Source organism: Callorhinus ursinus, unplaced genomic scaffold, assembly GCF_003265705.2.
Source record: "Callorhinus ursinus isolate GAN/ISIS: 27379988/994484 unplaced genomic scaffold, GSC_fseal_2.0 scaffold50, whole genome shotgun sequence".
Lineage (NCBI taxonomy): Eukaryota > Metazoa > Chordata > Mammalia > Carnivora > Otariidae > Callorhinus > Callorhinus ursinus.
Genome location: NW_027397112.1, coordinates 6,047,696 through 6,073,020, shown reverse-complemented (window position 1 = coordinate 6,073,020; position 25,325 = coordinate 6,047,696). Strand labels below are relative to the sequence as shown.

General features: G+C 36.0%; 1 protein-coding gene across 9 annotated transcripts in view; it reads left to right on the top strand.

Moving 5' to 3' along the window:
- CEP112 (centrosomal protein 112) overlaps positions 1–25,325 on the top strand; it is a 456,418-nt gene that overhangs the window by 109,288 nt on the left and 321,805 nt on the right. For all 9 annotated transcript variants that reach the window (XM_025889895.2, XM_073883235.1, XM_025889894.2 and 6 more), the window contains 5 exons: positions 6,128–6,282; positions 6,595–6,724; positions 7,537–7,629; positions 8,352–8,411; positions 16,756–16,835. In XM_025889895.2, the coding sequence (XP_025745680.1) occupies positions 6,128–6,282; positions 6,595–6,724; positions 7,537–7,629; positions 8,352–8,411; positions 16,756–16,835 (518 nt within the window). The remainder of the gene's footprint in view (positions 1–6,127; positions 6,283–6,594; positions 6,725–7,536; positions 7,630–8,351; positions 8,412–16,755; positions 16,836–25,325) is intronic.

Genomic DNA, 25,325 nt, shown 5'->3' with positions numbered 1-25,325 from the left:
TCCCGCCGAGCAGGGAGCCTGATGCGGGGCTTGATCCCAGGATCCTGGGATCATGACCTGAGTCGAAGGCAGACGCTTAATGACTGAGCCATCCAGGCGCCCCTCTCTCATGTTTTTCTTACTATTAGACTGGAGTTCTGGGTTGAGGCAGTAGGATCCCATAGGTGCAATGCTATTCTCATCATATCAGTGGTATGTGAAATTAATGGCATCACTTTTTTAAAAAAAGATTTTATTTATTTGAGAGAGAGTGAAAGCATGTGCAAGTGGGGGGAGGGAGAGGGACAAGCAACCTCCTTGCTGAGCACAGAGCCCGATGCTGGGTTCTATCTCACAACCCTGAGATCACGACCTGAGCTGAAATCAAGAGTCGGATGCTTAACCAACTGAGGCACCCAGGCGCCCAATGACATCACTTTTGAGATTAACCTTGATCACCTGGCTGAGACAGTGTTTGTTAGGGTTTTCACCATGAAGTTACTCCCCACCTTTCCATACTGTCCTCTTTGGAAGAAAGTTACTATGTGCAGCCTGTGCTTAAGAAGTAGGGAGTTATGCTCTCCATACTTGAGGATGGAGTATCTATACAAATTGAAGTTTTTCTGCATGGGAGATTTGTCTCTTCTTTCTCATTTATTCATTTATTGAATCATTTATATCGGTATGGACTTGGGATATTATTTATTTTATATTCTGGGTTATAATCCAATATTCCTTATTTTTTTGCTCAAATTGTTCCAGCTTTGGCCATTGGGAGATCTTTCAGTGGGCTCCTGTGCCCCTTTGACATACCCCCATCAATGTGGATACAATGGAGAAGGTATTAGAAACCAAGACCTGTGTCCTAGGTCTGCTCAGTATTGTTGGGGTGTCTTTTCTTTTATGCCCTTTTACCTGATGGAGCAAGGGAGTGTTTGTGCATATACTTACCTGTGTATATATGCCTTTTTATAAATATTTCTATATGTAATCATCTATCTAAACATAATTTCTTAGTGATGTCTGTAACTGAAATGAATTACCACATGGATTGTTCTAGCTTTTTCCCATTGTGTATCTGTAAATTCTTAGTCTAACAGTGGAAACTTGGCTTCCACCATCCTTCTTCATTGTTACTTAGTTGTTCCATTCCCATATACATGTATACCAGTATCAGAGTTATTAATCCATACCCCCATGGGAACCAACTTTGAGTACAGTGCTTATAAGCAGTTACTTTTTGCTTTTGGCCTTCCAGACTCCACTCATTTTAAAATTGCTTAGGCCATCACTTTCCCCCCATCCCTTCAGTGAGTTTTTTTATGTATATGTAATATAACTAGATTCTCTTGTCACAGTCTGCATTTCTTCCTGAGATTCCCCCCAATTCCTAAATGATTTTTTAAATTTGCATAATATAGGGCTCATTTTTTGTGCTTTAAAATTCCGTGTGCTTTGACAAATGCATCTTCTCATGTATCCATCATTATAGTGTCAGACATATTTTCACTGTTCTAAAAAACCACCTGTGCTTTACTCTATTCATCCCTTACCCCTCTCTCTAGAATCCCTGGGAACCACTGATCTTTTTAACTGTTTGCCTAGTTTTGTCTTTTTCAGAATGTCATATAATTGGAATCATACAGTATGCATCCTTTTCAGACTGGTTTCTTTCACTAAGCAATTGTACATTTAAGGATTCTTCATGTTTTTGTGGCTTAAAAACTCATTTCTTTTTATTGATGTATAACATTCAGTTATATGGATGTACCATAGTTTGTTTATTCATTTATCTATTGAAGGATATCTTGTTTATGTCCAGTTTTTTGGCAGTGATGAATAGAGCTGTTGTTAAGTATTTACTTACAGAGTTTTGCATGGGCATAGTTTTCAAATCAATTGTGACTCAAATCATTTGCAAATTCACTATAGGAAGTATAGCCAAAACAAATCAGTGCATACATATCTACCATAAAATATTTATGAAAGTGTTCATAACAACATTTTTAATAGCCAGACACTGAAAATAATCCATCAATAAAATGGATATTATTTTATCCATTATTTTATTTTATGTATATTCATACAAGGGACTATATATAGCAATGAAAAAGTTTTAATTACTGCTCTACCCCATGACATGGATGAATCTCTCAGTCATACAATATGCATGATGAAGCCTGACCCAAAAGAGTACTCTATGATTCCATTTATAGGAAGCTCAACAAAGCCAAAGTTAATTTTTTTGTGATGAAAGAGTAGTGGTTGCCTTTGTGGAGAGGATGACGAATAAGGCTTCAGAACGGCTGGTAGTGTTTACATCTGGTAGTGGCTCATGGGTATTTTCAATTTGTAAACAGTTGTTAAAAATGTATACTTAAGATTTGCATAGCATTTTGTCATATTTCAATAAATTTATGTAATAAGATAAAATATATCAATCTTTTTCCACTCTAAATAGTTGCTGAGTTACTAACCCTTTCTAATTTTTAGCTCCTATAGGATTCAAATGTTTGTATGTAAAATTCCAACATCTGTATCTCCAGTCCTTATGTCTTATTCTATCAGTTGCATAACCGAAGGCCCATTGGATATTTTATAATTTCCTAATATGTAACTTCTTGAAAATCATGTCTTTATTTCCTACCAAAATAATACTCTTTGCTGAGCTTTTCCTTAATTCTCAATGTGCTATAATTCTCTTGGCATATTAGATTTTGAGCCTGGAAGATTTATAATTCTTGCCACTTGTCATCTCCTTTACTCGGTATTTTACTTAATCATACTATTTACTACTCCAAAAATTTTCTTGGATCTTCGCTCTTCCCTTCTGTTTCCACAGCTACCACTTGAGTTCAGGCCATTGTTGCCTCATTCCAAGAGGCTTCTAGTAACCTGCTAGTTGCTCTCCCTGTCTCCTCTTGTTCCATACCCCACAAATGCAGTTTGTCCCATTTGCCCATGATCGAGAACTTTAATTACTAATCTGATGCCTGTTATAACTTCTGCTTATAAGCCATGCCCATTCAAGAACTCCAGCCTCATCTTCCGAGTGCCACCTTTGAGTTCACGATGTGGGAAGGTATTCTTTGCACACAAGGTAATCTCTTTGTCATTAACTGTACAGTTACTTGTTTCTTCCTTGATCTTGTTGTTCTCTACCTGGAATTCCCCTCTACACTGTCTGTCACAGCCTGCAAAGTAATGATTCAACAGCATCTTTTTTCCTGAACATCTTTTTATCCCATTTTGAGCCTTCTCTTATTTTTTATCCTCTCACTTCTTTGTATTCAGTTTTAAAAAGGTTACTTTGCCTAAATATTGTTGTCCTTAAGGTATTTCAATATACATCTGTATGTTTTCCCTTAAATTTATTTTACTTACTTTGGGTCTATTTTATGTAAGACACCATGAGTGTTAGGAAGATGCCTTAAAAATACATCATAAAAATAAAATAATAATAAATTAAAAAATAATAAAATGAATAACTGTCTTACTATGCCGGGTGATAATAGAATGAATAACTCACTATGTGAGTGAATTCTGTTGCATTTTTTATTCTACAGGCGCTGTAAGTCTTCTCATACTGTTGTTTATTTCTCTGAATTGACCTCGGTCATAATTTGCTTCCTGGGAATGTGGTTTTGTGTGATTTTTCACCTAGCCCAGACTTTCCTGCTTATTCTTTCATGCCAGATTGGGTTCAGAGATGTGCTGGTCACAACTTGTATATATGTTATTGTTGAACCAAGCAACAGATTATTTGCATCGCACTTAGTTTGTATAACCATGTTCTGATGACATTTTCTAAGATCTCCAGGCATGGGTCATGCTTTCTTGGAGTATTCCCTCATTTCTATTTGATCATCATTTCATTTTGCAGACATTCCTCATATATTTTGAGTCATGTAACATATTCCTCATAGATTTTTAAATTTCAGTATCTGGACCATTCTGCATGTCGATTTCTGTTGTTTTTTTTTTCTCTTGATTCCAATTTTTGATGTGCCTGGTATTTTCTGATTGAATGCTAGACATTGTGTATGAAAGATAGTAAATGCTCTGGATGATGTCGTCTTCCCCAAAGTGGTGCCACCCTAACGTACAAGAGGTGTCTGGTGTGGAGACAGCTCCCCTTGATCCATTCAGGGACCGAGGTGACTCAAGGCCAGGTTGCAGTCCTTGGTCTACCTCTGATTCACTCCCACTCCTAGTGTGGCCTTCTACACAGTTTGAGGTGAAAGTCTCTGATGTTACCAGGGGCCTTCCTCCTTGAATAATCTACAGTTTTTTACTCCTAAGTACAGTGACACTGCCGAAAACTCTAGTCTGCATTTCAGAGTATTTTCTTTTGGTTTCTTAGCCATCTGCGCTATAAATGTTAGGAATTTGGGAAATTCCTTGCGGAGAAAATTGCTTGAGTGGAACCCCCTCCTATGTGCACCCATTCTCTCAGGGATCTTGGTTCCTCAAGTTCTGTCTTCCTAGGCCACCCCCGCTCTCATTGCCTAGCCTCGTCCCCACTCGCCAAGATTGGGGACTGCCTCAAAGGGGAGGGCTTATGGAGAGAGTTGACTCATCTCTCTGAGGTTTCTTTCTCTGGCCCCCTTAAGTCCTGGCTGCCTTGGAAGTTCTCTAATGCCTTTAAATTGATTTTTTTCTTGATGCCTTTTGGGTTTTTCACTTTTTCTCAGTGCAAGTGTGATCTGCTGCAAGCTACTCCTTCATAGGCAGAGATAGAAGTTCCTCTCCAAGGGTTTATTAAGACAGAGTTTCATTTCTGTTTCTAGTATATCTTGTCTCTTTTGGGTAATTTCCAAGAGAAGAGGAATAAAAATAATTTTTATTCTGCCACTTAAAACTGGAAGGCCAAGTATGTATTCTTTTCTTTGTTTCTTCCAGTCAATCGATATTTAGGAAACAAGGAGAGTTTAGAATATGTATTGGAAAATTGAACTATCTTCTAAAAGGAACCCCCAAAGCAGAGGGATCATTAATAATGAGGCAGAGTGAATAGGATCCATGGAGAAGAAATCTGAGCATCTGATATGTGTCAGACTCTGAGCTAGGAATTGTATGTATTTTCTGTATACCATATCTATATAACATGTTTTTACATTAGATGTAATTATTTTCATTCCTCAAATTCAGAATCCGTTGCTTCCAAAATTTAAATTATATACCTAAATTCATATTATAATGAAGAAAGGATGGAATGAATAAAGAATGTTGGGGTTGTAATATTATTTAATGCTTAAACTTTATTTTAAATGTTTATTGTGGAATGAGTATAAAAAGATACTAATTGATTGGAACATCATCCTAACCTTTTTTATTTGCTCACACTTACTGGAAGGTAATTGTTAAAATGAAAATCAATTGTCCCTTCAGCTAATGTCTGCTTACCCTAATTTTAGATAAAGTACCTAGTCATAAACATATTGATCTAGTTTTATAAAGATGAAAAATTCAAAATAACTTAAACATCATATAATAGGGAAATGATTTAATTATGTGATAATTTTTGAAGACTTTGGAAAATGCAGTACTTTTGATAAAATGGTAAGTAACTAAAAATATGAAACAAATGAAAATTTCATTCACTAATACTGCAACTATGTAATAAAATATTTTTATACACTAATGTGATAATATGTGTATCACTTATTTTTTAAAATAAAAATTTTTAATTAAAAATAGTACATTATTTTTATGATTTTAAGAAGTTTCTAGAGCTTCAAGTGAAGAGTAAAGAACATTGCCAAATATACATTTATTAATAGTTGCATAAAGAGAATGTAACTTTTGTGAGGATAAGGACTTTGTCTCTCTTATTTACTGGTTTGCCCCTAGATCCCGAAATAGTACCAGATTTAGTAAATATTTGTTGAATGAATGAATGAATGAATAGCTAAAAGCATATAGACATGATGGTCTTACTCTTATGGGAGAAAGCATTCTTTTTTTTTTTTTTTTGAGATCGTGTTGAGTTAGAGGTTGGTTTAATTTTTACCAGTATGATTTATGATACATTTATTTTCTGTATTCTTATCTCTAATAGGGTATATATTTTCTTCAGGCTACTTAATGATACAGAAGTGTTATAAAATCAGTTGGAGGCTTTCCTAACAATGACCTCTTCTTTCAGAACCAGGTGGTCAAGGAACTGGAGTCACGTGTCCAGCAGCTGACTGGAGAAGCAGAGAACAGTAACTTACAGAGACAGAAATTAATTCAAGAAAAATTGGAGCTTGAAAGATGTTACCAGATAACATGTAATGAATTACAAGAAGTAAAGGCAAGGTATTGTCTGAAGTCAGATATCTATCAGATGTGGCTGTAAAGTACTGATATTAACTCTAAAAATTATTTACCAAAATTAATCACACCTGTGCATTTAACCTTGGGATGTTTCTAGCATAAATATTGCCATTTGTTAATTTTAAAAGTCCTATTTAATATAAGAAGCATAACGTTTAAGAACAGCTGATTAAAATGTGGATACTTGCTTGATATATTGAAATATAATGCATTTGAATTTGGTTCACTAAAAATGTTCATTTTTAGATATTCTAAATGTATGAGAAGTATATTTTATTCTCTTATTGCTTTTAGGCGCAACACACTGCATAAAGAGAAAGATCATCTTGTAAACGATTATGAACAAAACATGAGAGTATTACAAGCCAAATATGATGCTGATATAAGCCTTCTGAAAAACGAGCATGCTCATTCAGCTTCTAAGGTATTATATGCTGGTAGATATAGCCACACAAAGTAGTTACTTACCTTCCTCAGCATAGAGCCATAGATAGCCATGTGGAAGCTAACTATTTGGCACTTGAAATTAGTCTCTTTTTGCTTTATTCTTGAAATAACTGAAATTTAAAAAATTTTTATTGGTATTTAAAATACTGAAAATGCTGAATGTCTAATACAGAGCATAATATAAATATTTAATAAACTAAATTCTGCTATAAGTTAACCCTTTTAAGTACCAAATTTTTTTTAAAGGAGGAAACATACAAAAATTCAAGTAGAAATGTTCAGTTGTGTTAATAATGCATTTTGTAGAGTAACTATATACACTATTATTATTATTTTGAAATCTGAGTCATGCTTTAGCTTTCCTATCATCACATACACATACATACATACAGGAACCCATAGACACCCTTACTGGCACCCACACACTTTTGTGTCAGATACTCCACAAAGAGAATCCTATAGCTGCAATTCTAAGGTAGTCAATTACTTGCTATTTCATGAATAAAGTATTCCAGTGGATTTGCTTTTAAAATTAAAATTTAGAAGGTTTTCTGTAAGCGCATTATCTTTACATCAGTATTACATTTTTGTAACTTTAAGTACTGTGCAGAATTTAGTTTATGTTTTGACTTTAAAAGATTAATTTTTAAACTTTTAGAAAAATTTTTTCATTCAGATTTATAGATGATTTTAATTCTGATTAAACCTTCAATCAGGGGGAAAAGTAAGTCTATTCAGCCAGAAGTTCTAGGATGGTACTGTTTTTCATTATTCTTAAAATTCTTGTAGGCATCTGGTATGATTAAAGAACTAGAAGAGAACATCTGTCAATTAAAACAGCAGCTCCAGGAGTCAGAACTTCAAAGAAAGCAACAACTAAGGGTGAGTCCTGTATTTTTATACAGAGCAGTGGCTAAAACTCACTTCTTTTCTTGATTATATGTATAAATAAGAGTCAATTAAGAAAAATCCTGACATACAAGTAGCCATTTTTTTCTTCTGTTGCATTATATCATTTTTCATCTTAACTTATTTTAACAAAAGTAGATGCTGATGGGATATAGAGAATAAAGAACAATAATTTTATTGAATAATCTTTTTTGATTCATTCAAAAAATAAACCTTATTTAAATACATTATTATTTTAGAATAATTTCTTCCCTTTAAATTACTCTCTACCAGTCTTCAAACTGTCTCTTTCTCCTTCACATCTTGTAGATCTTTCCCTTTGCCTCATGGTCAAGAATTGCCAAAGACTGACATATGATATAATTTCAAATGTATTATTTCTATATTGAGTCAGCTGATTACTTTTAAGTAATCTCCTAATCCTAAGGACCAGAAAGGTTCTCTTCCACTGTAAAGTAGGCCCTTTTGAGAGTAGGAACATCTTTGGATAACTAAGATTTTCTGTTCTGCCCTCACACAAAACTACTCACGTTTCTCTTTGTAGTTTAGAAGATTGGACAGGTAGGGCTCTTGTAATAATATACAAAACTTAAAGTTTGTCATCCGGTAGATTGATTTATTTCCTTAGGTTACAAATTGTATTGACTCTAGTAGCAACTTTAAGTACAATAAAAATCAATATTTATTATTCACAGGATCAAGAAAATAAGTTTCAAATGGAGAAAAGTCATTTAAAACGCACCTATGAGAAAAAGGTAATATGTTTTATGGGACACTGTACGACATTTAAAATGTCCAATGAGGCAGTTGAGAATGAGGGCTGGTGTTTATGAAGCCGTGCTTTCTAGCCCTTAGAGAATCATTGATTTCTTAAGTTTATTTCAGCTAGCCAGTGATCAGATTTTGCGTCATTTTTCATGTTTATAAACAGCTTCTTTACTTTGATTATGAATGGTATCAATGTAAAAACACCCCTGGTATATTATATTTAATGAGGGAAGAGCATTATGGTATTAACCTCTCATAATAACACTTTGAAATTATATATTTTTTCTACCAGTTTAAAAATATGATACAATTGATGGGAGCTATTTGTATTCTGTTGTATCATATATGTAGTAATGCTAAATATTTAACCAAAGAATATAAAACAAATAATTGTCTACTACTTAAAAATTTCTTTAATAATTGCTTCTTGTCATTTGGAATAGTGAGTAATTCTGCATATGCTGGCATCCCCGTTATCAGTAATAACTGGGGGTTTATTGATATAATTTAATACCTTTGGCAATAAAATGCAGAGTTCTATAGGTTTATGATTTTTATACTTAAGTTTTGAATTTGTTGTTTGCTATATGACATGGAAAGTAAAAGAATAGTTGAAATAGTAAAGATTTTATTGTTATTTTTATAATTATTTACTGTTGTAATATTAACAAAATTAATTCATTTGTAAAATACATAATGGAAAATGAGTAAGACATTAACCCTTCAATAATTAAATACATACAAATTAAAATTAAACAGGTTATATGGCACAACAGTCTTTTTTTTTTATTTTTATTTATTTATTTTAGAGAGAGAGAGAGAGAGAGAGAGAGAGCGTGCAGGGGGAACGGGCAGTGGGAGAGGGGGAGAGAGTGCCAAGCAGACTCTGCTAAGTGCGGAGGCCGATGCAGGGCTAGCTCATGACCTGAACTGAAATCAAGAGTCACTTGCTTAACTGGCTGAGCCACCCATGTACCCCATAGCACAACATTCTTAAAACACTTTGTATATCTCATCTTACTTATCCATATAGTCACTCAGCAGATATTCATTAAATGCTTTCATTGGGCAAGGTATCATACGAGGTGCTGGGAGGCGGGAGAGGGTTAAGGATGAATTAGCATAGATTCTGCCTTCCAGGAGCTTAATGTCTAGGAAGAATGTTTCTGTCATTCAGAAAAGTGAGTATTTCTACTGACATGTATTGACCTGAATACATGCCCTTTAAAATTATGATTTTCTTATTGCTAAAGTTTTTTTGTTTTGTTTTGCTGATGTTTTCATACAGTCTCAATGCAAGGTCTTAAATATATTTCATGTCTACAAAATGATATCTGAACCAGAGAGGGAAATACTGCTTTCATTGGAATAAAGAATTTTTTTTTAGTTTTTTACTGTTGAGCCATGTAGCTTCATAAATATTTGACTTACTAAAAGAAGACCATACATTATCATAAGCCTTACCCCCACTGTACAAGGCATCCTCTGGGTGTCCTTGTTAGTCCATTGTTCATTCTTTTGGCAGATGTCTGGCTTCCTGTTCATTAAGGAACACCTTCTTGGCCTCCTGCTCCATTGAACTCTGCGGTCACCCCTCTTCCTGAGATGGTATCTGGGTACCTGTGAGATAGGGAGAGGGGCTGGTAGCAAAGAGGAGGGCACACACTGACTAATTGTAAAAGAATGTGTTCCTATCTCAAACTTCTGTAAGTCCTACTGAGGACAGTTAGATACAGAGACAGAGCTGGAGAGACAGTCTTTCTTCTACCACTGTCTTTTCTTGGCTTCAAAGGACACTAAGTTTTCTGGATCAGCCCCTCTGCCTGGCAGACACACCCGAGAAACAGAACATTAGAGCTCAGTTGGTCCCTATCCAGTAGCCTTCCACCCACTCCTGTTCTATTTTGCTTAGGGAGCAGACCTAAATTCTTTGTGTTAGCATCCTAACTACAGCTTTTCCCTTTCCACAAAGTATCGGTTGGCCTTAGCTTTTTAATAATGTCACTAGTTAAAGTGTGTTAATTGTTTTCAATGTAAATAAGAAGTGTTTAAAATAATAGCAATCTTAAAAAGAAAAATAAGCTCAATTGTTCCCATTGCATATGTTCTAACATTATTTATACTGGAAGAATGTTGCTCAGCATGTCACTTTTTGTTTTACAATTAATTCCACAATCTCCCCCTTTTACATTGACATCTGTTCTTCTTTATTAAACCTGCTGTGATCTTAGTCCTTGAAGATTGGATGTCTCGTAACCCCCTCAGGGAATATCCTTTTTGACTGCGCAAAGAGCTGACGTAAATTTGACATAGTCCTGGACTGTGGAAGTCAGTAGCTAAATGGGTTGTATAGGTTTTTTGTTTGTTAGCCAGTGTTACAGGTGTGCACATTCAATAACTCTTGGTAGAAAACTTAGTTCTGAATATCTGTTCAGGAGGAGGAAATGCCATCTGAGTGACATTATTTCCTCACGTCAATAAGAAAGCAGCATGCGAGGTCCTAACTTGTCTTTGAGGTAAGAGAAACAGCATCAAATGCTGTCCCTAATTTAAGCACACACACATTATCTAATGGTTTTTATTGATCTCTAGTGGCTATTGCCTGCTCTTAAGATCTCTGAACATCAAACAAATAATAGGTAGTAAAACTAAATGTCATTGTTTGATGAAGTGTCCTAATCTGTTAAATCAGGAAATGGTTAGGCTAAATGATTTTACTAGCAAGGAAACACCTGCCTCCTACAAATAACCTATTGCTTGTTTTCCAAACAGGCACCAAAGAGTGAAAGATGGTGCTGTTTACCTAAAGAAGTTTGAGAGACAGATGTTAAGCATGTATATTCTAAAATGAGCTAGAATTCCAGTACCTGCTTATAATTTCTCTGATGTAACTGTGTAACAGACGAGATATAAAGTCTGCTGAAGTTCAAAACCACCAAAAATAGTATTCCAATGTTTCGCATTCGCTTAAAATTCTTTTCATTAGGTTAAAATAATTTAAAATGTTCACAGCTTTACATATAATATATTGTGTAGTATTTTCCAACTACCACCGGCATGATTGTCTTTAAGAGGACAATGTGCCTTGAGTCAAGTTTTAAACAATGAAATTGCACAGTGAAATGACTTACAGAAAGAAGCCATGCAGCCCAGTGCCCACATGTCTCCTGTGGGGAAGCCGAGCTGGAGATGGGGTGGAGTTAGCCAGGCTGTGGATGTGTGGGTGAGCAGCAGTTCACTGTTCCTTCCCATACCAGCGTGTCTGCTACCCTGTATCTGTGTTCTTATGCAGAGCAGAATCTCTTTCTTATTGATACAAGTACTTCTTTCTAGATTACTTAAATTCTTGGGTTGCCAGGGAAAATATTCATAATATTTTACATATGTTTACATACATCTTACATACATTTCCATACATTTAGTAAATGTTCAGTAATTGTGCTTATATCTAGGTCAATCTATTACTTACAACAGACTCTCATGTTGGGGAATATATGCTGTATCTTTGACTCTCCGGTTTGTATTTTCATTATTTAAGTTACTAAAATTCACTTTTGGCATTAACCATATAGAGTAGGGAAAGGATTACAAGATCAGTCCAGATTATTCTCCACTGCCTTGCGTACGTTAAAAAGCAGGGGTTGACAGTAGCATTATCTTTATCACCCCAACTATCTGGAATATAGGTAAAAACTAAAAATAAAATCCAAAAAGGCCCTTAACCACACAATACAAATATATTCAATTAAGGACAGATGGAAAAACAATTTTTGTGTCGGCCAGGTATTGTGCTGGGTGCTGGGGATGGAGAAATAAATGAGAAAGAAACAGCTTCTAGCTCGAGGGACCCCTCAGCTCAAAAGTCTGTGCATCCACATGTATGTTTGCCTCAGAGGGAAGTCTCTCCTTCTCCCCCTCAGATAGTCCCATTTCTGCTTTAGAAATGGTTCCAGTGCTTTTAGAGGCCATAAATCAGATCAAGGTGCTTGCGTTAGCACATTGACCAGCATCAGGAAGTCACAGCTGCAAACCTGACCCGGGTTAAGATTGAAGAGAGAGTGATAAACAGCACTTTTATAAGAGCTCCAATTCTTAGCAATTTAGGGGCCATCTTCGGAAAGGGCAGCCAGTGCACCTAGGGGATTTACTGTATTGTGCCATCCCTGTGACTTTGGGTCTTGACAATGGCCTTGAGTTTTCAAGAAAATGTTTAGGTATAGAGTATTCAATCTGAGAAGGTAATGATAATAATTTTTAACATTTGTGGAGCATTTATTATGTTCCTAATATTGTTCTAAGAGCTTTACATGGAATAATTTATTAACTCATCACAATTACTTATTTTCCATGGAGTAACTTATTAACCTATCACAATTTTTAAGATATAGTTACTGTTATTCCTGTTTTTTCAGGAGATGCAACTGAGGCACAGTGTTAAGTAAGTGGTAGAGGAGAAGAGTAGAAACCCATGGAGTCTGACTCCAGAGCTCACACTCATAATCACCGTGTAATTTCAGATAGATTTTTCTCAAAGATGGGTAATTTTTTGAAGCTTTAACTTAAAGAGGTAAGCCTCAGTTATGCTTTCTGAGGTTCTGAGAGTTCTGAGTCCCAGAGAAAAAGAAACGGGAAATCCCTGGTAGTGCCATGCATGGGAGGTACAGTGCCAGTATGTAAAATATTATTGACTGATCGGTAATTCCACCAGCGGCTCCTTATGACTTCCTCTGGTGGTATGTGGCTTCGGAGTCCTGCACTAGTGAGCTGTGAGGTGTGGAAAGAAACCCCTCCTCAGTGGGGAGCCCCAGTCCGCCATCCTGGGGGCTTCCTGGGACCTGGACTGGCGCTGCAGCCCCAAGGAGGAGGCCGCACTAGCAGACACGTAATGGAAGCGAGGTTGTGCCCCCTGCAGTTTTGCTCAAGCACCAAATCCAAATGGATAATATGTCATTTACAAATGAGTTGGAGAACTGAGCCATAATGGGGTCTGTGGCAAAATAGTGCAGAGCGAAGGAGGGAAAGTGTTATACAGAAGACTCTGAGAAAGGAGTGTCTTCGAAAGGTATTACTCCAAAAGAATGCATCAAAAGGACCTCATCAGTAAAGTACCGGAAGATACGATGTCTAGAAAAGAAAACACATCGTAAGAAAGAAGGTGGAGTGAAGGTGGAGGTAGTTGTCATGGGAAGGATGTGAAGAACCTGAAAACACGACAGCAGAGCTGACATCCACATGGGAGCTGGGGAAGGTAGAGCTGGTGCTGTGGAGCACCCCATCAGTGCTCTGAAGGACAGACTGTTAACCTGCAGACTGCAAAGGACAGGCAGAGAATAGATACTACAGCAGAAAACAGAAAACCAGTAGACAATGATCAATATTCCTATGGGGACTCAGAATCAACATGAAGGAAAGGTAGGAGGGACCTTTCCTGAAGGTCTGTGTTTGCGGAATGAGGAGATTCACCCTATATCAGATCAAAACCGGTAAAGAGATCTGACAACATTTGATCCTCAGTACAGAGAGTGATTTTCTAAGTATCCAAGCTGGGGTGAGAAGGGGCAAAGGTCAGGTCAGTTTAGTCTCCTTGGTTGCAAATCTAAGTGTCTTTTTTTTTTTTAAAGATTTTATTTATTTGTTTATTTGACAGAGAGAGGGAGAGAGACAGTGAGAGAGGGAACACAAGCAGGGGGAGTGGGAGAGGGAGAAGCAGGCTCCCCGCCGAGCAAGGAGCCCGATGTGGGGCTCGATCCCGGGACCCTGGGACCATGACCTGAGACGAAGGCAGACGCTTAATGACTGAGCCACCCAGGTGCCCCTTTGTTTATTTACTTATTTGAGAGAGAGAGAGAGTAAGTGAGAGAGAGCACAAGCAGGGGTAGAGGAAGAGGGAGAAGCAAACTCCCCGCTGAGCAGGGATAAATGTCTTAAGACAGTAGAGTGACATATGCTCTGTTGTTAGGCCAAAATGTTGTGACTCAGTAATCTCATACGTAACTTTTCCTTCATGTGCGAAGGCAACAGCTGACCTTCTTGGATGTGTAAAGCCTCAGGGATAGATCACCAGGATATTCTTTTTGACAATAAGATTACTAGCTGATGTACTTTCATCCACCTAAGGATAAGCAAAACATCAAGTCAAAACAAAAAAGGACACTCAAGAATAAAAAAGAAATAGTGCTGAATGCCACAATTAACTAAAATAGAGTTGAATTTAAATGTTTATTGTGTGAATGATATAAAATAGTGCAGATGTAAAAATTTCTTGAGAGTTAAAAAATGTGAAAATGGCTATCTGGATCAAATTAATCAGATTATTTAAAAGAAAAAATGGGTAGGAGAAGAGGCAAATGTGCTAAGCTGTTATTTAAAAAGATAGGACATGGAGGTTGGTTTTTCGCTTACTGACTATTAGAGAAGCATATGTTAAAAATAATTGTGCAGCAGTGCCTAGGTAGCTCAATCAGTTGGGTGTCTGCCTTTGGTTCAGGTCATGCTCTCAGGGTCCTGGGATAGAGCCCTGCATCGGGCCCCCTGCTCTGAGGGGGAGGCTATCTTCCTCTCCCCTGCCCCTAACCCACTCATGATCTCTCTCTCTCTCTCTCTCAATTAAATAAATAAAATTTTAAAAAGAAACCAAAACAAACAAACATATGTTTCCAAAATGTCTGCATTGGGTCATCTCTGAGTTTAATTTTGGGCTTTAATTTCTTTGACTCTGTACGTGAAAGAGACCAGATCAGTGTTGGGATGGTGCTTCTGTTGCTTTATTAATGTATCTACTCCAATTTAGCATGCCTACTATGTGCCAAGCCTATAATACATACCAGGGATCCAATATAAGTTAAGACAATAATTTCAGTATAGGACCTGGTAAAATTTTGGGCAGTTCACTTTTTTTTTTTCCCATGTAAAGTAAAATAAATGTAGTGGAAAAAATTTGCAAGGCAGGTTAGTTGCTCTTTCTCTTTTTAATAAATAGGTATTTATGAGGTATTTTAATTTTACCATTTAAGATATGGGGGAGAGGGGTCCCCTGTCTTTATTTTCCCAAGCGCCTACACTTGCCACCATCCTGCATGTTCCTGTTTCCAGTTTTTTCTCGCCTCTTGGTCTCACAGCAGCCAGTAGAAGCTTTTGATATTCTCATGGAATATCAGCATATGAACAAACTCATGGATGATTTTCCCTCTCCTCTCTCTCCAGACAGACAGTTGATTTTATTTATGTATTTATTTTACATAATAAATATGTCTACCGACAGACAGTTGATTTTATTTATGTATTTATTTTACTAAACCACCAGAGGAGAAAAACCACAAGAGAATTATCAAAGGAAAAGGTCAAAGAGGATAAAGTTTTTGAATTGGAGAGGTCTCCATCCAAACTAATATAAATAGCCAAGTATTTTGGGCGAGCGCTGAGTCAGTGTTTGGAAAGGTTTGTGAGTGTGTGTGTGTGTGTGTGTGTGTGTGTGTGTGTGTGTGTTGTTGGTTTTGTGCTTGTCTTTACCCTCCTGTCCCCTGTACCCACCCGTGGGGCTGTCAGCCTCACCTGGGTTGCCAGCGGGTGTGCAGCGGTGTCCTCCCCGCAGTAAGTGACTTGCGTTTTCTCACCCACCAGCATGGCTCCGTACCCTCCGTTGCCTCGTGTGTGGAAGCATGGCTGCCCTTTTACCCCTCCCTTTCTATCCAGCTGTACCAAAGTCTCCTTTCCCTGTAGATCCACATAGTGTCCATGTTGGATATGCTTATCTGTATTTGCATGTGAAGAGCTTTCTGTGAAGAGAAAGTTTTGTTTGGCCCTCATTATTCATGCCACCATCCCACCGACTCAAAGGATGCTACTTTTAGGAAAGAGATCCTCATGGTGGGGGGGACTGCCTCCTAAACTCAGTGAGTGGTTATACAAACCATTCCCAACAGTGGAAGTGAGAGCTATTTCATCAAAACCTGTGTATGTAACAGGAGAATATAGACACCTGATTTTTTGTATTCTCCTGAATCTTGAGAGATTCCTTTCCTTTGGCTACTATGTCAGTTCAGAAAGATTCACAAGTGACTGCTCCTTTTGAATTTCTTACACATCAGTGTATTTTACAGGAGCTCCATATACAGGTTGACTCAATTACTAACTTTGGCCAGAAAATTGGTATTGGAAGTATAGTATTGTAATAGTTGTATGGTAAATGATTATGGTTAACCAAGTCTCTATCTTGAAATATCTAAATCTAATTTTATATTAAAAATAGATTTACGATGACTGTTTCATTGTTTGTATTTCTCCTCTGAATGCTTGTCTTCTGGTAACTTTTACATGTCTTCATCATGGCAGATTAATGACCTGCAGAGTGAACTTGATAAAGAGAAAGAAGGTGCTCAAAAGAAAATCCATAAATTTGAGGAAGCACTGAAGTGAGTAAAATTGTGATATATTTAATTAAAAAATCCTCTTATTCTAGCCTGTGAGCCACATTAAGCAGCTAGAACTTAAAAATCATATTTTTCTAAGGGCCTTGCTGTGGTTTAGTTTAATTTGGTTTTCCACCATGAATCTCTATTTTCTGAATTTTATTACCAGCCAGCACATATTTTTTTTTCAAAAAGGAAAAATCAGTTCATCTGTTTTTAAGTGATAGGAATGTAAGAAAATAGAACTTAGTGGTTTTAGATGCTTTCTTCCTCTTAAATGAAAACAGATTAAAAAGAAAAAAACAAGATTTAGGTCTTAGAACATTTAGAAATTTCTCTGTAGATTTTTATTTTTGGAGAAATTTGGGTAATGAAATGTTCCAGTTATATTTGAAAAGGGACTATTACACAGGCATTGTTTGGAAAACGTTTTGTCTCATGACGTAACACTTAAATATACACATTAAAGCATCAGATTTTATTTATCTTCTCCATTCATTTACTAGGTTGATTAGGCCCTATTTATCAGTAGGTTTTATCACTCAGTTTTGAGCTGGAAAACATTGATTTAGTCAATAAATATTGAGTTTCCACCATGTGTCAGACAATGTGTAGTCTCTTCCCACAGGACCTTAGAATCGGTTGGAAAGATTTTCAAGAACTTTGGCAATTATATTACAGAGTGATAAGAAGAGGGTACCTGACCCAAAAAAGTGATTTAAGAAGGGAAGCTTACTTGAGTGCATTATAGCTAGCTAACTCCCATCCCAGAGAATCAGCTAATTCGATTTTTCTTTCTTCCTCAAACCTTCAAACAAGAATAACTTATGGAAAGGCCAGAAAGAACACCCAGAATCAAGCAAATTTAGTATCAGATTCTGCCTGGGCAGATTACATAATCATTTCCTCTCCTTTGTTTTGCTTGTTAAGAAAATGTATTAGCTGAGTTGTCATATAGAACATCTTAAAATAATTTATGTACTAGGACATCATGGATATCAATTTTTTATCTGCACAAGGACTTATTGCTTATTTGTTCACATCACCACGTATGAATTAGATAAAATCAGAGGAGAACTATAATATTCATTAAAGATTAAGTTAAATAAATAAATAAGTGTATTTTATACTCTAACTTGGATAGTGACAAAACTAGGGCCTTCTTACTTCCTTCATGGAAGGGATGCCCTCCCTTTATTCTTCATTCATTTTTCCTCCTTAAAATGTTGATTAATAACTTTCCTTCTATCCAATTTATCATACTTTTCATTTCTCTTTTGTTCTACTTTGTCTCTGTTCTTTTGTAATTTCTTTACACTTTTTTCATTGGTTTGTTGATTTGCATTTTTTAATCCCTAACAGAAGAGATAATCCCTTTAAATAACAGTACACCAACCAATATTTGTTTAGTATTTAAGGTGTCCATAGGTTGTGATATGATGCTGAAACAAGCAGAAGGTTTAGAAGACATAGCTCAAGACAGAAAGCTGTCCTTATGATTTTGTATTTTGTATAGTCCACGTTTGGCACCGGAGATACCAGATACTCAGTTGTTGACAGTAAGTGCAATTGGGATTCAGCAAGATTTTTCCCGTGGGACATTGGGAGTTTATGTGTAAAACAGTGTGGTATCTTTTAATGTTCACTGAAACATTATGAAAGAACCCGAAGCCTCCTTGGTTTTCCGTATACAGCATTATCATTCACTGGGCCACATAACATTCTTAAAGGCTTTAAAGGTCTTTACCAAAATACCAAATTTTACTTGGGGTCAAAAGGCTATTTCAGGGGTTTACTAAAATTCCCCTGGAGGCCTGTTTCTCCCATTCCCTGTGTAGGTGATGTTTTCATTTCAACTAAATGTCTGTATGATCCTAACACCATAGCACTGAGAGGAGCAGAGTAAGTTCTTGTGTGGCCTGAACTTCAGAGTAAACAGCACAAGCTGGCTACTGCCCCAAAGGAAAACAGTCTGGAGGGAGATTGCTACTGCCTTTGAATCTAAGAATTGTGTTAGACCCATTTGGTCCGAAGACAATTCCATTTTTTCTGAATAACAGCTATATGGTATAGAAATTTGCCTTGATTATTAACAAAACTTTTTTCCATAATAGATATATACAAAGTGGAAAATTTAGAATGTGGTGGCATTCATTCATGTAATCCTTTCGTCCACTCATTAAGGGTTTATTCCTTCTGTGCATGTTGACTGTATGGTAGAGGACAGCAGAGAACAGGAATTCATACATAGGAATTCATATATGTGTGAACACATGATAAATGTATTCAACTCAGTGTTCAGTTAAGAGCTCAAGCTGATACCAGAGAACCTCTCGTTACTTAAGAGGGACCCTGATTTGAGGTCGGCATTCACTTTAAACGTTAACTCCTTAAAGCTCATTTGTCTGTTGTTAATGTTTTTCAGAAATAAAACTAGTTTGATATTATTGTACTACTTACAGTTTTTATTCATATATCCCAAATATTTTTTGCTTCCTACTTTATTTTTATTCTAGCAAATAATTTTAATAACTTCCAATAACTGAAAGCTATCTGAAACTATCAATGGTATGAATTGTGTTCATTTTTTATTCTTCAAAGACAAGTAATTAAAATATGTGGGAAGCTTGGTAGACGAATTAATGGAAAATAACCGTATATAGCAAGATCATTTGGTATAAGTCTTTGAAAGACTAACACTGAAAAAGGTTTTGTTTTTGTTTTTTTTAGAGAAGTTAAAAATCTATGGACAATAAAGATAGATAGTATATATTTGGTTTATTCCTTTTTCAATATTCATGTATTTAACAAATTTGATATCTGAGTTTTGGTGCTATAAAAATAATAAAGTATTGTTCTGAGATATTGTATACATTGTCTATTTTTTTTAAGATTTTATTTATTTATTTTAGAGAGAGAGTGTATACACACACACACACACACACAGAGACACACACACACAGACACACACACACGAGTGGGGAGGGGCAAAGGGAGAGGGAGAGAGAGAATCTCAGGCAGATTCTGCACTGAGCATGGAGCCTGACACAGGGATCAGTCTCGTGACCCTGAGATCATGACCTGAGCTGAAGCCAAGAGTTGGGCATGTAACCAACTGAACCACCCCGGTGCCCCTATATATTGTCTGTTTTAAAGTATTTAATGAAACATTCCAAAGTCATCTTTTTGATTGATACCTTTCAAATTCCTCTTTTGCAATAAAATACAAAACTGCCTTGAAACAGATTTATTCTGATCCATTTTAACTTTTTTTGCATTGTCAAATTGTAAATGTTACAAATATTTCTACACACACACACACACACACACACATATATTTTAATACTAACTAAAAACCAGAAAGCTTATTAGTACTGAAAATATGTAGTCATAATTTCACTAGAACATATGATAATATTGGTCTTTAGATGATATGGTGATAAATCAGCCTATAGGAAGCAAGCGTTTATTTAACTAAAACATACTGTTTTGGTTGTTGTTGTTATATATACTCGTGTGTATATATGACTGTGTGTGAATGTATACACCACAAATAAAAGTTTTACTGGGTTTTAAGAAAAAATACAGAAGGATAAAATGAACTCAAGTCTAGGCCTTAACCTCTTAGCCCAGAGGCCTCTTGACATTACTAAACCAAATTAATCATGCATTTTTGTTAAAAGGAGATGTTTCATGAAAACTGAATATTCCTTTATTCTTTTTAATCATTGCCTTACATTTTTGTCATAGTTATTTTATAACCCTGAAGTGTGTTTACCTGACTTTTTGCAAATTTTTATAATATATAAAATGTAGCTATATAAGATATTTGAATATATAAATATTTAGAAATATATGTTGTTTGCTCTTGCTTGGAGTTTCCTGTAAATAAAAATACTGTAATGAAAAATGAAACAGTGGTTCATTGTACCCTTACAATTTTTTAATAATCTTTTTTTAAAGCCAGTTAATAGAGTACTATGGTTTAAAATCTGAAAGATTAAAAAAAAAGCATATAGGAAAAAGCTCCCCTTCCATATAAGCCTTCTAGCTATACATTTTCCCTTTTTGGGAAGGTGTATTCTTTCATAGGCAAGTATAAACATTTCTTCCCTATCTTTTCCCCTTATACTTTACATTTATCCTGGTCTTTCTTTTTTTGTTGTTTTTACTTATCAATATAGACTGGAGATTGTTTCATGTAAGGACATAAAGAGCTTCCTCATTCTAATTTATGTATTTGATATAATTTATTTGACCAGTTCTATAGTGATGAACACATGATGAAAATTCTTCCATTTGTCTTCTAGTGCATATATGGTTTGATTTTAGCATTTAAATCTGTGATCCGTTTGGAATGTATCCAGTGTAGGTTGTGAGGTATGGATGGATCCGTTGTTTGTGTTGTCAGATGATTTCTCAACTACCTCAAAATCATTTATTTTAATAATCTCGCCTTTCCCTCTTTTGAGTTCTGCTACAGGGCCATCAACTGGACGTGTGTCTAGACTTTCTGTTCCACTCCAGAGATCTGGATATGCTCGGACCAGTCTCAGACTCTTTTAATTATGGCAGTTTAAAAATAATATTTAATCTCTAGTAGGACCTCTTATGCTGCCATAGTGGTCTTTTTAAAAATCTTTTTTTCTTTTTATATTTTTCCACTTGAACTTTACAATTAGCTGTCTAGTTAGAAAAAATTAGTCTTTTTGTTAATGTTATTGAACGTATATAGTTCAACAAAGGAAGAATTGACATCTTTTAGTGTTAAGTCTTTTTATACAAGAATATGAGATGCCTTTCCATTTGTTAAGCTCCTCTTTTTTGCCATTCTACAGCTCTGCCTTTTTTTGAAACAGACATTGTTCACGAGAAATTTGTGTTACTTAAATATCACAAGTTGGTTCTTTTGTATTAAGCATGTGTGCTAGTATTTATTAGGGTATGTGATGTGAGAATTGAAATACATAGGAAGTTGTACGTTCTAGGTTTGACGTTTCATACAGAATTTGAAGTATGGATTTTAAAATCTCTGGACACACCATGTACTTTATATGAAGAATGCAAAACTCTTTAGGGCATCACTTGCTTTGTGTATACTTCTGTAGCCATTCAGTGCCTTACATGTGATTTTAATCAAATTAGTTGATGAATTCCTCCCAACATTTATTTTCTTCTAGGATCTTTGTTGGTATTGAGCACACAGTGTGGGACAGAGTAGGCAAGGGCTTGGCTGTGGCCACTGTGCACAGCTGTGCGGGCTTTGTATTGCATAATACACTATTTGTCAGTATAATAGTGTGGTAACTATGTATTAGTGCCCACAATACGGAGGGCACTGTCCACACAGACCACCGTGTGATGTTCTGGAAGTTAGATGTGTTTTTCCTGCTTTCGTCGATAACATCAGATATTGTTCATTTCATTTCATTAACTTAGTATAAAATAGTTATTTTGCCTTCCATTAAACTATTGTTGGGATCGCTGCACTGTTTGTAAAAGTAGGTATTTTGTATTGAAGGGTAAAAGATGAGGTGTTTCAGACATGACTTCAAGAGCTCAGGCTGGTAATTTATAGGAAGTCCAGAATCAGTCTGCTTACCCTCCTATGCCCATGATGTCTTTTCAAAGCTCAGTTGCCTGAGTACCTCCTAAGTGTCTTTACTGCTGTCAGCTTTCCTTAACTGGTTTCCATCAACTCAGATGTTCAGACTATGTCATGTTCATTCTCTGTGTTATGTTTTTCTCTGTTCATGTGTGCAGAATGGAAGTCAGTGTTGATTTCTTCTGGAGGCCAGTCGAATAGGATGTCTCTAAAGCTACCCAACTTTTTCTTTTGGAGAAAAAACAATCTTAGGGATTTAAATACAGAGTCTTATTTATCATGGAATTTCTAGATCTCTTTAGGATGCTACTGAGTTTTGTAATGCTGATTCTAGACAGCACTATGGATTTGCAATGCTTTCAGGATTATATCATTATGGATGATTATAAGAAAAATAAATAATAGTAACTTCTAGTAGAGTTTATTTCAGCAAGTAAATAGTTCATGTATTTATAATAATAGTATATAATTGATTTATAATACATAGAGTGAACTTAGTATAAGACAAGTAAAATATTTTTAAAACAGACTGAAATGACTTTTATAGTATAAACAAATATTAACATAAAATTAAAATATAAAATAAACATGTAGAGGATGGGGGATATTATTGTACCAGAAATAAAATTATTTCTGTATTTAAATTCTAAATTTGCCCTGGCCTGAACTCTTTCACGTGGTTTTGGGAAGCATTAGTGTAGATTAAGGGCATGGACTCTGGACCCAGTTGTCACAGATCCAAATTCCTGCTCAAATTACTAGCTGTTGTGTGACCTTGGATATGGTGCTTAACTTCTATGTGATGCAGTCTTTACATCTGTAGAATGAGGATAGTAATAAGATCTTCCTCCTAAAATTGCTGAGAGGCTTCGACAGGTTAATACAAGCATTTAGAACAGTGTCTGTTACATACGTATATGAGCTCTTAGTATTTTGTTTCTCATTGCCATATCAGAGGGTGCAAACAAGTTCTTCAAAAGAAGTAATCTTTCCCTGGTATCATTTTTTTTTTAACAAACAGCTTTATTGAGGTATAATTAGCACATCATAAAATTTACTCATTTTTAAGCATATAGTTCAGTGCTTTTTAGTAAATTTACGAAGTTGTGTCACCATCACCATAGTTCAATTTTAGAACATTTCCATCAGCCCAAAAGATCCCTCATGGCACCCGATTTTAGAAGGAAATGATAATTGATTTTTTTCTGACTGAAAGGTATAAGTAATAAGGGACAAGATCTTTGACAGTTATTTTGTGGTCAATGCTAACTGACCACTTCTTATTTTGACCCTCAGTAAAAGCTGAAGTCCTCATATTGAGATTTACTTCAGCATTTTGTGGAGATCTAAGCTAATGTAGCCCTAGTATGTTGCTTCTGGGTTATTTAACTTTTTGATGTTTTAACTTTGATACAAGGATGAATTTAGAAAGTAGATTCTGTGTGTGGCATGTACGCATGTGTGTGCATGCATGCGCATGTAAATGCACTGAAAGGGGCCTGGAAATATATATATGCTAACGTGTTTGGCACTAGAGTAGGGATCATGTTCATATTTTCCTCTCTGTATTTGTATCTAGTTTGAATCGTTTCCAACAAGAATAATATACGTTATGTTCGTAGCTTAATAGCAAAAGACAAAAGAAACCAATACAGATTTTAGAAGGAAGACTTGTGCAGTATTAATAATGGTAACCTCTGCTTGGCGAGCATATGGGACTTAAAAAGAATTTCTCTGTATTTTACATGTTCTAAAATACGTGTGTCCAGCGGTTCCTCAGAGTCTTGAGACCCTTTCAACTTGTCCTAAATCTCTTAGCCAGCATGGGCTAGAGCAGGCAATAAACCCAGATAATCTCTGGAAATATCTGAAGTCTAATTATTTTGGGTTTTGATTGGGAAAAAACCCTTTCATATATTTCATATAATAAAAGGATAGGTGATAAGGTTGATGTTACATTTTTTTAAAGATTTTATTTATTTGAGAGAGAGAATGAGAGAGAGAGAGCACATGAGAGGGGATAGGGTCAGAGGGAGAAGCAGACTCCCTGCTGAGCAGGGAGCCCGATGCGGGACTTGATCCTGGGACTCCAGGATCATGACCTGAGCCGAAGGCAGTCGCTTAACCAACTGAGCCACCCAGGTGCCCTACATTTTTTTTTATAGGTGAGAATTTTTGTCACCTAGAATGAAGGGATACCCTGCCACAAGATTTTAAGAAAGGCTATTAGGAAGCCTATGGAATATAGAATAGGAAATACAGCTTTCTAATAAATGTACAATTAGGATATTCTTAATGAAAGGCAAAGGTATTCACCATGGGAGATTATAGTACATGCTTTAAGTTTTCTTATGGGAATTCCTATATAATATATAGATTCATTTTCCACTTTTAATTTATGAGTCTTATTTTGTAAACTTGAACCTGATTGTAGTACACATACTTTGATTCCTCATGTCAGACAAATTACATGCACTGGTTATTAATCCCAAGAGTAAAGCACCATGCACTGGTTACTGATCCCTGGGGAGGACTCCAACTATGTGGAGGGTAGCAAAGATCATCACAATGCCAGCCACCAGGAATAGAAGTCAAACATTTCTGCCTTCTGCATCTTCGTATTGGAGTCATCAAGAACACAACACAATCAGGCATTGACTGGAACAACGCTTTACTTACATAGAGAAGAGACAGAGCAAGATTAGCTTCAGTAGTGAGCTCAGTCCCCCATGGGCGATGGCTCTCTCCCGATGGCTGTCACAAGGCATTTTGCCTGCCTTTCCTAACCTGCAGTAGAAAGACTCTGTCTTCTCTCTGTGGAGGACAGATCTAACAGTGAGTTTGGCCAGGTGCCAGATGATACACACACTTCAAGCAAAGGCAAAAGA